The 13,232-nt window shown below is 42.0% G+C and overlaps 1 protein-coding gene across 6 annotated transcripts in view; it reads right to left on the bottom strand.

The window, feature by feature from the left end:
- Positions 1-312: 312 nt before the first annotated feature.
- The window catches only part of EHF (ETS homologous factor), a 42,185-nt gene continuing 29,265 nt past the window's right edge, over positions 313-13,232 (bottom strand). For 2 of the 6 annotated variants that reach the window (XM_003254401.2, XM_003254405.3), the window contains exons 5-9: positions 12,044-12,112; positions 11,546-11,614; positions 6,599-6,661; positions 4,842-5,037; positions 313-4,738 (exon numbers count right to left, since the gene is read on the bottom strand). In XM_003254401.2, the coding sequence (XP_003254449.1) occupies positions 4,639-4,738; positions 4,842-5,037; positions 6,599-6,661; positions 11,546-11,614; positions 12,044-12,112 (497 nt within the window). In that variant the 3' untranslated portion in view covers positions 313-4,638. The remainder of the gene's footprint in view (positions 4,739-4,841; positions 5,038-6,598; positions 6,662-11,545; positions 11,615-12,043; positions 12,113-13,232) is intronic. The other 4 variants (XM_003254403.3, XM_003254404.3, XM_004090700.2 and 1 more) reach the window with 4 other exon arrangements.

The raw sequence follows: 13,232 nt of genomic DNA, 5'->3' as shown, positions 1-13,232 counted from the left end.
CACTTTCTGTTCCTCTATATTTCTTTACTACACATCCAATATGCTATGCTTTATTTATTTATTTGTGGTTTTTCTTGACTGTTTCTACTCAATACAACATAAATTTTATGAGAGCAGAGATTTTTGTCTCTTTCATCCGCTGCTATAATTTGGTGCCTAGAACAATATCTGGCATGAAGTAGATGCTCGATAAATGCTTTTTGAGTAAAGTAACGCAGAAGCTGTATGTTTTCTGTTGCTAGAGGCTAAGTGCATTTTCTCTAAGCCCAGTATTGAATGGCTTATTGAAGAATGAAACACACATTTCCAGGCTGGTCTCTGTGGTTTTTATTAGTGTTTCCTGGGACCCATCGAACAAATAAACATATTTTGAAAAATATAATTCTTTCATAAAACAGGAACAGTCTGAATTTAACATAGCTTAAAGGGAAAGATTTCTGATTTTTTTAATAGTAGCAATAGAGTTGTTTCCCACAAATTGTCAACCCAGGAGCCAGATGGGAAGAAAAACAAGAATTATGCAGATAGCTACAGAAAGATTAATCTCAATTTAGTTAAACCTGTGAAGGCTTGTACATTTCAGAGGTTCATAAGACACAGTCTCAACGGGAGTTTTTTAATAAATGCTCTATCTCTAGTTCCAGAAACTGAATTCCAAGAAGCTACACTGAGGATAATTCAGCTCTGATATTGTGATTACTGTGATGTTCTTTCATTCATAAAGTATCTGCCCAATACGTAACTACCGAGATCTATTGCATCCTACATAATTAGACAAACTCCTCACACATATGGACCCATGCCGTGTACATAGTAGGCACTCAACAAATGTTTGCTCAACTACCGAAGAATAATAGAATTGCCTTCTTTCTTAACTGTTTTACGTTTTTCTATACTTGATATATGTGAAAAACAACATGCTTGCAAAACTAAAATCTAACATGCATTACTAACTTTATCAAAAGATCCCTCAGTATTTTTCAAAAAGGAAAAAAAAAATAAAAACCAATCCCCAAATACTAAAACTTAGAACTGCTTTACACTTAAATAGCAATTTACATCATATTAACACATTCATAATCTTCATTGGTTAAAACAGGTCAAAGGTTCATTACTGGCTTCTCATACCAGATAAGTCTCACAGTTCCCAACAAGGCAACAGAATCCTCATCCAACATGTATTGACTTGTGGAACCCAACGGCCTGTTTTGGTTTCATTTCAGCACAAGTAGAAGGCAAACTAAAGAGTCTCACAGTAAAATGTTCGTAGTAGATAATATGTCCTTGAAGGTTGTGCCGTTGTGCTCTTATTCCACTGAAGGAACGATTCACATCCCAGTTATAGATAAGGTCTCCCAATCAGAGGAGTCTTTTAGAAGACATTCATTCATTCATTGAACAAATATGTGTTGTGTACTTGTCTCATGCTAGATAACAGGAAAATAATAGTGACTGATAAGACATAGTCCCTGTCCTCAAAGAGCTAACAGTCTAGCAAGGCAGGAACTTTGAGAAAAGACCAATGTGTTCAAAGGAAAACTCATAACCTGGGTCTCCCTTCTCAGATGGCACATTCAAGAAACTGTTGCTTATGCCCCTGGGAGCCAGAGCCTTGCTTAAGTCTTACCAAGTCAAATATCTGGCAGCCTCAGATGACTTGGGCCTGGTAAAGTCTTAGCAATAGATTTGCTGCCTCATGTTCCCATGAAAACCTAATAAGAGAGAGCGCTTTCAACTCAGGCATACGGGGGTTTTAAGGATAACATGTTTAGTGACCATGTGGACATTCAGCACAGGTGAGCTTCTCAAGTGAGAGCCATGTGTCCCCAAAAGAAAGGAGGGCTTATCCATAAGACTTTGCTCTCCCTTTCAACGCTGTGGTGGGAAGTACTCTGTTCCCACCCCAAGTTGGCATAGCTCGATTACTTTAAGTTCTCCAAGTCACGAACAGGACATAGAAAATGCGGCAAACTCAAGTCAAGACAATAGAGAGATATGCTGAGAACTTAATACTCCAGCCTTAATCAGGCACCAGGTCCCAAGAAACCTTCACTCTCAAAAAACAACACAATCCACTAATTATCTGTAGAATTGTTGTAGTTGGTACTCTTTACATTCACTTACTCCTTAGTAAAGATTGCTCTTGAATGGAAAGGTTGCAGAAAGAGCCAAAGCCAATTTGGAAGAAGTGAGAAACTTACAGGTTTGAGGAAGGGTGAACTCAGAGAAGGATCTAGCCTCCTTAGATGATGAACAGGCAAAGTCAGAGAAGGAACCCCAGTGAGAGAATTGGCAGATGCCCCTAATAAAATCACACAACTCAGACACACACACAGACACACAAATATTCATGCGTTATACCCATTCAAGTAACTGGATATTTAATTCATTCTATGTAATGAACAGTCAAATGCTGGGAAGGCCCCACAGTTCTTTGGCCTTGCTTGTAAAGCAACATATGTCTTTTCTGCAGGAATGTCTGAGTTACATAGTCAAGACCTTTGCTGTTCATTGTTCTTTTTCTCAGCTCTTAGTAACTGTTACTTGACAACACTAAGTTAAACCTTTACAGAGGTGACCAAGCCAGGCAGAAATAAAAATGGATTTGGTTGCACCTTCAGAAAGTTATTCATGGGTGCTCCAAGATCACTACCTAGAATGGTTCTCATTATAATTAGGACAAATTTTTAATGCTTCTTACTTCTAGCCTCATGAATATATTATAAACACTTTGCAACCTTTGAATATGAATTGCTCACCTCTACCAGGTAAGACACTGTGGTAGGTGTTCTATTAGTTGATGAAGAGCACTCCCTCTTATTGATACATGTCTTCATTTGCATATTATTGCTGGAGAAAGAGAGGTAGAATGGAGGAGCAAGCCAAGGACATGAGAGAGCCAAAAAGAAAAGCTGCAAAAGGGATGAGAACGTTCAAATCCATTTTCAAAGTGTCTACTGATTCCTGTGCTTCCCAGATTGCATGGCTCAATGATAAGTCTCCAGGACCCCCAGAACAATTCCTCTATTGAAGAAGAAGCTTTTAACTCCTTGGTGACTATTGCGCCTGAGCTGAGTTTTCTGTTTATTTTTTTCATGCTTGCTTTCTTTTCTTAAAAGACAAAACGAAACAAAAAAATTCCTCTGAGTACAAATCTAGGCAATAAACCATTCACCTGGGATCAGAACAGATGGGACAGTAAACAGATAATCCAAAAGACAAAAAATTATAAGAATTAATACCTGCAAAGAGGATTTTCCCTGGAAATTCTTTTCTTGGTGTTTCCTTCTACAATATAATTTTAATTCTGCTTTGTAATTCCAGTGAAAATGTCTTCTATTGTAGTTCCTGCTACATTACTATGTTTACTTTATCTGACATTGGCTCTCATCTGGGGTTCTGAAAAGAAGCTCCTCTAGCTATTTCAACTTATTGTCCCTAACATTTAAAGCATAAAGATAGGTTGAGGTTGAAGTCTTGCTTTTGCTTCACTCTAAGGAACTAAAAGACCTTACATATCTTTTTCTTCTGAGAATAAACCACCATCCTCATAGTGACTAGCTAAACTGGTGGTTCTCAATCAAGGGCAATTTTGCACCCCCAGGGAACATTTGGTGATGTCTGGAGACATTTTGCGTTATCACAGCTGGGGGGTTTCTGGTGTCGAATGGTTAGAGATCATGAGTGGATACTGCTGAACATCTTACAATGCACAGGAAAGCCCTCACCACAAAGAACACTCCAGGCAAAAATGTCAATTGTGCCGATTGAGAAACCTTGGACTATAGGGATACAAGAGCAAACTCTTCAGCCAGTTCCACACCACCATCTCCTTTTTCCAACTTATTTTTAAGCACTTGGAGCAAAAAAGAACCAAGCTGGGTTCTCCCTTAAATAGCTAGAAGTGAGCAGACAGGGCAATTAAAGTATTTCACCAACCATCCAAAGGGGAGGAAGGAAGACAGCCCTGGCATCAGATAAACCATTCCTGAATGAGTATAAAGACCCCACCATTATTCTCCTTGCTGATTTAAGCATTCCAAGTCATGTGATTATGCAGAGATTATAGCCAACCTTGGGTTTTGGAAGTCCCCATTCTCCACTGACTGATCCTAAGGCTCAGGTTAAACTTCCCAGCATCCATCCACTTTCTCCTAACCATCTGAGACCCTGGAATTCAACCCAGCAACCATGTTCGCCTCCCTTGACGAAGCCATATGGATGCTTATGTGTGGAGGATGCATCACCTTTTTCTAAATCACGTCACATACAAAACATTTAATGCCCTCTGATTTTTTTTTCTTTCTCTTAGCAAGAAGCACAAGGCTACAAACCCTGTTACTCTTGCAGTGAAAAAGAATTCACAATAGAGGTGAAAACAAATCACAACCACATACAGCATCATATTTCACAGAAAACTGTGTACGTTTTTTCCCCATATAGGACATACTTCAAAGTAACAAAATAATTTTTTTAATCAACTGTAGTGTTTCTTCTTCCCGTTAGAAGTAGTTTCTTTTTCCCCTCATGGTACATAAATATCAGAGAAAAGTAGTCTTTGAAATATTTACGTCCAGGAGTTCTTTGTTTGTGATTATTTGGTGTGTGTTTTGGTTTGTGTCCAAAGTATTGGCAGCTTCAGTTTTCATTTTCTCTCCATCCCCGGGCATTCTTCCCAAATTTATATACCAGTCTTCGTCCATCCACACGCTCCAGAATTTCTCTTTTGTAGTAATATCTGTAACAAAGGAGATTGCATAAGGCGACTTATCAGATGAAGGTTGCTAGGTAAATAATGGGTCGTACAGCCTTACTGTTTTCAGAGACATGAAACTCCTCACCTCATAGCTCGGCTGAGCTTTTCATAGGTCATGCTGCTGTTGTTCTTCTTTTTACCCCATAGCTGAGCCACTGCCTCTGATTTCAAGAACCTGAAGATGCCCTCAGATCGGTCTTCCCATTTTATTAATCCTGGGTTCTTGTCTGGGTTTAAAAGGATGTCGCGGATGAATTCCCATAAGTGAGTCCCTCTCGGGTCTGATGAAAAGCAGAAAGGGAGGTTATTAATAACCTAAGTCACAGCAAAGATAGGGCGGAGAGCATTGAGTTAGGTCATCTGCCTCCAAGTAGGAGACACTCATTTCTCCCCTACTTCTCAGGGAAGATGGATCGCAGAATCACCAGATGTTGGACATTAAAAACGTATTTAAGAATAAACTAGCACAATATTTTATTTTACAAATCAGGAAACTGAGGCACAGAGAACTTAAGTGACTTGATCAGGGTCACACAGCTAGCTAGTGACATAGCCAAGACTAAGGAATAGGTCTTAGGTCTCCTAAGCCAGGGGGAAGTTTCTGCTAGTTATTATTCACAAATTGCTTGGGGTTCATTTCAACCTGTTACTTCCCCAGAGAGCAACTCTCAACTACTTTTATCTAGTACCTCAACCAATTAAATTGCTTTGACCCAGCAACTGTGTTTCAGCCAAATGCAAATCAATAAGGCTCTAGAATGTTTATTCCCAGAATAGATGAGGGTGGTAGGGAAGGGGGTGGTCACGCAGGGACTGGAGGACCCAATTTGAAAATGAAGCCACTACTGCAATAAGATTATCAACCAAATTCAACTTTACTCCCACTGAATTTTTGATGCCCCACCCCCACCCCACCCACCATTTGAGGAGTTGCATTAATTCAGTTTTGTGGGATTATGTGGAAGAGCAGATAAAGACATTCTAATTCCTTATAATTTCTGGATTATACTTTTTTTTTTTTTTGAGACAGGGTATCACTCTGTGGCCCAAGCTGGAGTACGGTGGTGCAATTACAGTTCATTACAGCCTAGACCTCCCTGGCTCAAGCAGTCCTCCTGCCTCAGTCTCCCAAGTAGCTGGGACTATAGGTACGTGCCACCACGCCCAGCTAATTTTTGTATTTTTTGTAGGGATGGGGTCTCGTCATGTTTCCCAAGCTGGTCTTGAACTCCTGAGCTCAAGTGATCCACCCACCTTGGTCTCCCAAAGTGCTGGGATTACAGGTCTAGATTATAGCATCTTGATTTCTTTCTGTGTTCCACCCACAATTCCATGTCTCTGATATTTCATATATGTTCATAAGATTGTATTACTGAAGGAGACCCAACTCCCAAAGAGCAGTGTTGAATCTTAAGAAAAAACAGGGATTTCTTGGAGTGGTAACTCCACAAAGGTAGGAGGCCAACATTTAGCAAAAGAAAGGATGATACATCTCAGCTGTTTCTTCTTATCTCGCTCCTCTTCCCACCCTTTTCTTCTGGGAGAGACGGAAATTGCTAACCCCGTGCCTGCAAGCAGTTCTTAGGCACAGGGTGTCTCAGTTTTAGAGCACATATGACAGAATGAGGAGGAAATGTCCAGTAGGGTTCCACTTAGAGAAACAGCTGCAGAGGGGGGTGACTTTGCTAGCAAGTGATGCCTCTATTTTCTCAATCCATCCTGTTTGGGATGAAGACGTGAAGGCAGCAGACAAAGGCGATATTTGCCAAAAAACTAGTGGCCTCCAGATGTGCCCGATGTGATGGGAAGGACCAAAGGCCATCTGAAAGCCAGCCAACTTACTGTGCTTTTTGGTGTGGCACTTGGCAGGGGGGTCTTGCTCCTTTTTCATATCAGGTGACTCTGCTAAGGAGAAAAATGAGAGCTGTTTGATTGACCTATTTCCTATAATTCTCTTTTTCATTCATGCATCCACTCATTTAAGCAATATTTACTGAGCACCTATTGCATGCCTGGCACTCTTTGAGTATGTGCTAGTGAACCAAACAAAACAGAGATGATAAATACTATGGAGAAAAATGATGCAGGTTAAGAAATGGAGATAGACGTATGGACTTGGGAATAATTTGCAACTTGATACAAGGTGGTCATAGGAGACCTCTCTGATTCCATGACCTAAAGGATATGAGGGAGATGGTCATGCGGAGAGCTTGTGCAACAGCCTTCCATGTGTGAGATAGAAGTGCAAAGGCCCTGAGGTTGATGTGTGTTTGGTATATGCATGCTGTAAGAGGCAGAGAGGGAGGAGCTGAGGTTCTGATCATTAATGCCTTATAGGATTTTTAAGGACATGACTGAGAAAGATGGAAGCCATTGAAAGATTTAGATCATTGAAAAATTTGTGGGTTTTTTTTTTTTTTACATAATACAAAAATGTAAACATTTATAACAAAGGAAGATGGCTTTTAAGCCAGAGGAGTGCCCTTTTTTGGCATGCAAAGTTACATTTTAATCAGCCTGACAAAGGGGCCATTGAGTGGCCCAAGCTCAATACAGAGGGCCACAGTGGACTATGGAAACACAGATTAGTTTAACAAATGACTCATTATGGCAACCCCTGCGACTATTACCAAAGAGGAGATGATAGAGGCGGACCTGGGAAATAAAAATTCTTCTCAGAAAGAAAACTAAATGATCTAGCCGTGTGTGTGTGTGGGTGTGTGTGTGTGTGTGTGTGCATGTGTATGTGTGTATTGGGAGGACAAAAGTAGATCTTACGAAGACTCTCACACTCAAAAACCAGCCAATTTTAATACAAAGTGGTCCCTAAATACAAGCCAATTATTTTAAGAAATTGGGCCAGTAAAACTGATCTCTTCCATGTGCCCTTCCTAACCTAGGGTGCACTGACCCAGTGTGGCCTTCAAGGGCCCCTGGACTGACTGAAACCATATATGAAAGGAGAGGGTTCATAGCATCCATTCGATTATCAAGAGAGGCCTATTATTCAAAAAAGCTATGAACGGCCAGCCATTAGATCCTAATTAAATTGGTTAAGAAAAAAAGCTACTGTTTATTGAGCACTTACTATGTACCAGGCACTGTACTAAGCACTTTAAATGAATCACTTTATTTAATTCACACAATAACTCTATGACGCAGGTACTAATATGATCCACAGTTTTCAGCTGTGGAGGATCTGAGAAACAGAGGGGTCAACTGACTTGTCTAGAGTCACACAGCTGGAATGTGGAGCCAGGATATGAACACAAACAGTTTGAATCCAGAAGCTTTACTCATAACCACGATTCTATGTCATTTCCAGAAATGGTGGCCTGCACATAATCTCCCTTTGCACATAACAGATTTCATACAAGCCTTTCCTGCCAAGAATCAGGTTCACTTCTATAATGCTCTTGTTAGTAGAAAAGATAATTTCAATCTGACAATTCTATATTTCCCAACATTCATGGACCCTTTCAACCATCTTATCACCCAGCTAACCAAGACTCAGTGTCCCCAGCAATTTCTCGAAACGTCATGGTAGGATGGAGAGAGGGATTTAATAAGACCTCAGTAAACAAGAAACCTCTCATCCTGGTTAAGAATTTCTCTCCTGGCATTGTCACTAGCAGGGCCTGCACCTGACTTGGGTTTCTCTGAAATCCGAGAGGACAAATTCACAGGAAATGCAAGGAGACTTCACTCTCCCTCCCTGTAGGTTGCAGGGTGAGGTTGCAACATCGCATCAGGATGTGACAATATTGCGACAGGTCTGGCATCCACCCCGGTTTCCAAATGATACATCATTCTGACAGGGCCACGTTGTACTGCAGACAAAGAGTGGCATTTACCAAGCAGGCCACAAGCAAAGCTCATTTTCAAATGACATCCAGGAGGGATGCAGGGCCATTATTTCAGAGCCAGGAGTTGAATTCAGAAAAATACAAGAGTCTCTCAGTATGTTGGCCTCAATTATTTTTTGTGGGTTCCTAGTTGATCTAGAATCAGTTACTTTAGAGTTCAGGTGCCTTTGTGAATAAGATGAAAACCTTGGACCCTCTCCTCAGAAAAAAAATGCACATATATATACACATGAAATTTTGTCAACAATTTCAGGGGGCCGTGGCCCATGTAGCAGTCCATGGACTCTAAAATCCCTAGACTAGATAAACCATGAGGAAATATTCTTTGAGTTGTCAGCCATTTACCCAAGCTAGGCTCCATCCAGCTAGGAACGTTCTTTTTTTAATCCCCAAATAAAAATCTTTCCGTCATCATAAAGGGGAATAAGCAGTCAAAGGCAAAAGAAGAACCTAATTTCTTCCAGTCCTGCTCTGCCTGTTGCCGTGTGCAGGGGTAAGCCGTGGAATCACTGGCCTGCCTTACCACTGATATCTTTTGATCTTTAACCTGGCTTTAATATGTGTCCTCCTTCTGCCCTAGAATAAAAGTCAAGACCTTTGAAGTTAGCCATGTGGTTAAGTGATTCATTCTTATAAAATAATGGCTTGCCCTGGAGAGGTTGTCCAGCCTGGCTTTCTCTTGCTTGGCTCCCAGGCACTCCAGGCCAAGGTCCTATCTGGTCCAGGCAGGGGCAGCAACAAGCCACAGGTTTGTGATGCAAGTGCGAGAGCGTGACTTCAGCTAAGCTGCTTCGCAAGAAGCAAAGATTAGAAGCATTTGCTTATGATTCAGCCGTGAGCCATTTCTTTACGGGATATACAAATTTCAGTGTTCTAATAGACCGTGCCACCCTAGCTTTAGGCTCAACAAGTCAGTGGATAAACACATCAAGCCCGAGCTGGCATGACAGGCTGGAGGACTGTCGAGCAGAACAGGACACTGGCAGCGGGCATTTTATGAAATGGGCAGATGACAGAGAAATCAAAACAAAGCCTCTTTCCCCACCTACGTTTATCACAGAGGGCATCAGTTTACGCTGAGCCTCGCCTTAGCTCAGCTGGTAACCAGCATTAAAACATAAAAAGATATTTCACTGCATTCAATTACATGGGAGCTTGAAATATAAAGACTCAGGCAAATGACCAAGGTTTTTCCGGGGGTTCTAGTTCCATGCAGTAGAGACTATAAACTATTCTGAAAGAAACTGACCCATATAAGGCTGTAATTAACTATCCTACTGAAGGGCTATTACCCCAATGAATACACCAATCCCAGAGACTGCATTGATTCTTTAGGGCCTGGGTGGTTGATCTCATTTTCCAGCCTGGGTTACAATCACAGGATAGGAATGGGGAGCTGCAGCAAACAAGGATCAGAAGGGTAAGGAGAGAAGATTCCTGAGCCCATCTTAAGAAGGACTATTGAAAAATACAATCGGTGGACTTGGGAGAGAGCGAGTTCCTTGCTACTGCAAATGCAAAAGCAGAAGCTGGCCTCTAAGGCCCCTATTGATTTTGAGATTCTAGAAGCTGTACGTCAAGATGTAGAAAAGAGGATGGCCCGGCTGTCAGGGCAGCAGAGCTGTAACTATGATGTTTTGGTTTCCCGGGTGCCTCAAGACCTACTAGCCCCTGAGGCTCAGGAAGTGGTTGGTTCAGCTTTATTCTTAGTTGGAATTTTTTGCCGTAAGTCAAAGACCCAACTGCAAGGATGGAAGGATGTGGGAGATGACACTGTAGGAAGTCACAGAGGAACTCAGAGTGTGACTTAGGAGGTTTCCTCAGCCCTGAACCCCATGGTCTTGACTGAGTGGCAATGATTGCCACAGAAATTTTACCCCGGTTGGCTCAGTTCCCCCAGAATAGCAAATACACAGCCCAGCCTTGCCAGTGTTTGATCTATTTCCTAATTTTAACAAATACTTCAAGTGACACATAATGCTAAGGACTACTGGGGGAAGGAGAAGTCGAGAGCTATGCTGGCCTCGGCTCTTAACCTCAATTCCAGAAGCATTTACACTGGCTCCCAGCCCCATCTCATTTAAGGGGCTTGACCCAAACAAAACCTCAAACCAAAACCTTTCATTATTTCAGTTCTCAAAAGCAAAAACAAAAACAGAAAAAACAAAAAAAAGGAAGGAATGGTTGCAGACTAATTTCTTTCACAAAGACCCAATTAAATCCCAGTTCTGAAGTTGCTCCAAATTTAACTGCAGGAGAGAGGCACTATCACTTGTGACTGATGTCTAAGTGCCATTTCATAGACCCAAAGAGATCCACAAGTTCGTACTCAGATCACAGGAAACCACAAGATCCTCTTTCAACCATTTCCCACACTGTACATGCCAATGCACCTATTTGTAGGTGGGGGTGGTAATCTGAAATCCCCTTTTCCAGACTCCCAACATCTCAACCTTCTCACCCAGTGTAACCTTGGTTAAGAAGCATGGATAGCCCCAGTTGCATCCAAGCTTAACCAAATGCAGCTAATGTGAACATAACTCATAAAATGCAGGTGCTCTGACTGATTAGAGAGCACTCATGAGTCATCAGAATTAGACTTAAAAACGGACAAAATAGTGTAACTGTGGGGATTCTGGAAGTTTCCAACGGCTACCCCTTCACCCAGAAACCATCACTACAGGTTCACGGACCTTTGAATTTCACTATGAAGTATTCTTTCTCTAAAGCCAAATGTAGTTTGTTGAAAATTAAATTTTGCCTTATTTCCCATAAGTATACCTCGTCTAATGGTAACCCCATCCCTTTCCTAGCCCTTTAATTAGAAAGACTCCAGCAAGGCAGAAATGTAGAGTGTTGGTAATTCCCACCGATTCTCCCTAAGCATTAGGCATACCCAGCCTCAGATGTGATGACAGCTTACCAACAGGAAGGTGATTGGTGGTTGTCATGGAGATCTGAGCCCGGCAGAAAGTTTTGCTGTCCAACAAGTCTGTGGCCATGAAAAGATAAAGGACATTTAGAGCACCCCACCCCCCGCCACCACCTCACAATAGAACACTGTGGCTCTTAGACAAACCAAATAAGAATGTAGGCCGGGCGCGGTGGCTCACGCTTGTAATCCCAGCACTTTGGGAGGCCGAGGCGGGTGGATCACGAGGTCAGGAGATCGAGACCACAGTGAAACCCCGTCTCTACTAAAAATACAAAAACAGCCGGGCGTGGTGGCGGGCGCCTGTAGTCCTAGCTACTCGCAGAGGCTGAGGCAGGAGAATGGCGTGAACCCGGGAGGCGGAGCTTGCAGTGAGCCGAGACTGCGCCACTGCACTCCAGCCTGGGCGACAGAGCGAGACTCCGTCTCAAAAAAAAAAAAAAAAAAAAAAAGAATGTAAAGGGCCTTAAGTGTCAGGGAGTTAGTTACCTACTGTGCTACCATAGTTGGTGTCATATAAATAGTTCTCATCTTTCCAGGTGTTCATGATGGAAGGGTCTACAAAAAATAGAGAAGGAGAATAGTCAGTGATCATTTTCCCCAGGAAGAAGAGGCTGCGTTTTCTAACTCATTGTTCATCAACAAAGTATGGGGGGTGAGGAGTGGTCCTCAGAGACAAGGGATATGATTCTGCTTCAGCTGCATTACTTTATAATAATGTTGTCTAATTTTCCTTTCAGCATCCTCGGGGAAATGGCCTCATCCATGTGTTCCATACCTATTGCATTTTTAGGGAAGTGAGAGAAGTTGCAAGAATGGGAACCTGTCCTAGACCAAGTGGTTCCTGGGAATTTTCCTGACCTGGCTTGGCATTGTTTTGCATTCTACTGCATAATCACCAGAATATTTTTACCCTGGAGTGTGGTGGGGGGAAGGCCTTGTTAGGGATAAATTTATTTAAATGTATAGTAAATAATTAATGAGCCCTTGGGGGGTTAATGATATTTCTTTCAGGAAGAGTCTAGTCAATCTTATCACAGTTTCTTCGTTGCTGAAATCCAGAGATTTGTCATCCAAGTTGGGTGACAGCCCCCTCCCTCTAGGATTTTTCCAATTAGCTTAAAGGATGACATAAAATTCTCAAAACAAAACCAAGGAGAAGGGGTGGACTGTGTTACTAAATCAAACAAACACCTTTTAAGAGTGAAGCCCCATTGCCCCATCGCAGAAAAGAAGTGCTCTTGTACTCTGTCTCTCTCTCTCTCTTTCTTCTGTGTGCTGCGGTAAGCACGTCTCACTTTGATTGACTCTTCAGATTTCAGATTCAAAGGGAACTCCCCTCCACCTACCCCAAATGGAGCTCAACTCCCACACAACCCCCAGATCTGGGCTGGTCTCCAACAGAAGCATTTTGTTTCTTGGCTAGCCAAAAGCTGTAAGATCTCTCACCTCGTCCTCACCAGAAACTTCCTGCTTTCTCCTCACCGCAGACCTAGGTTACCCTCAGCTCCCCTCCTTGCTGGGTTCTGAGTTTTAGGGCTGGGGTGTAAGCCACTGGCTGAGTTTCATTTTGTTTTTATAGCACAAATGATACAAAACCTGACTTACTGGCTAAGTCCTCGTGTTTACGACATAGGGATTTAGCCAGTATTTTAGCTAATAGCTACATGTTTGGACA

Source organism: Nomascus leucogenys, chromosome 15 (assembly GCF_006542625.1).
Source record: "Nomascus leucogenys isolate Asia chromosome 15, Asia_NLE_v1, whole genome shotgun sequence".
Lineage (NCBI taxonomy): Eukaryota > Metazoa > Chordata > Mammalia > Primates > Hylobatidae > Nomascus > Nomascus leucogenys.
This window is presented reverse-complemented; position numbering and strand designations above follow the sequence as displayed.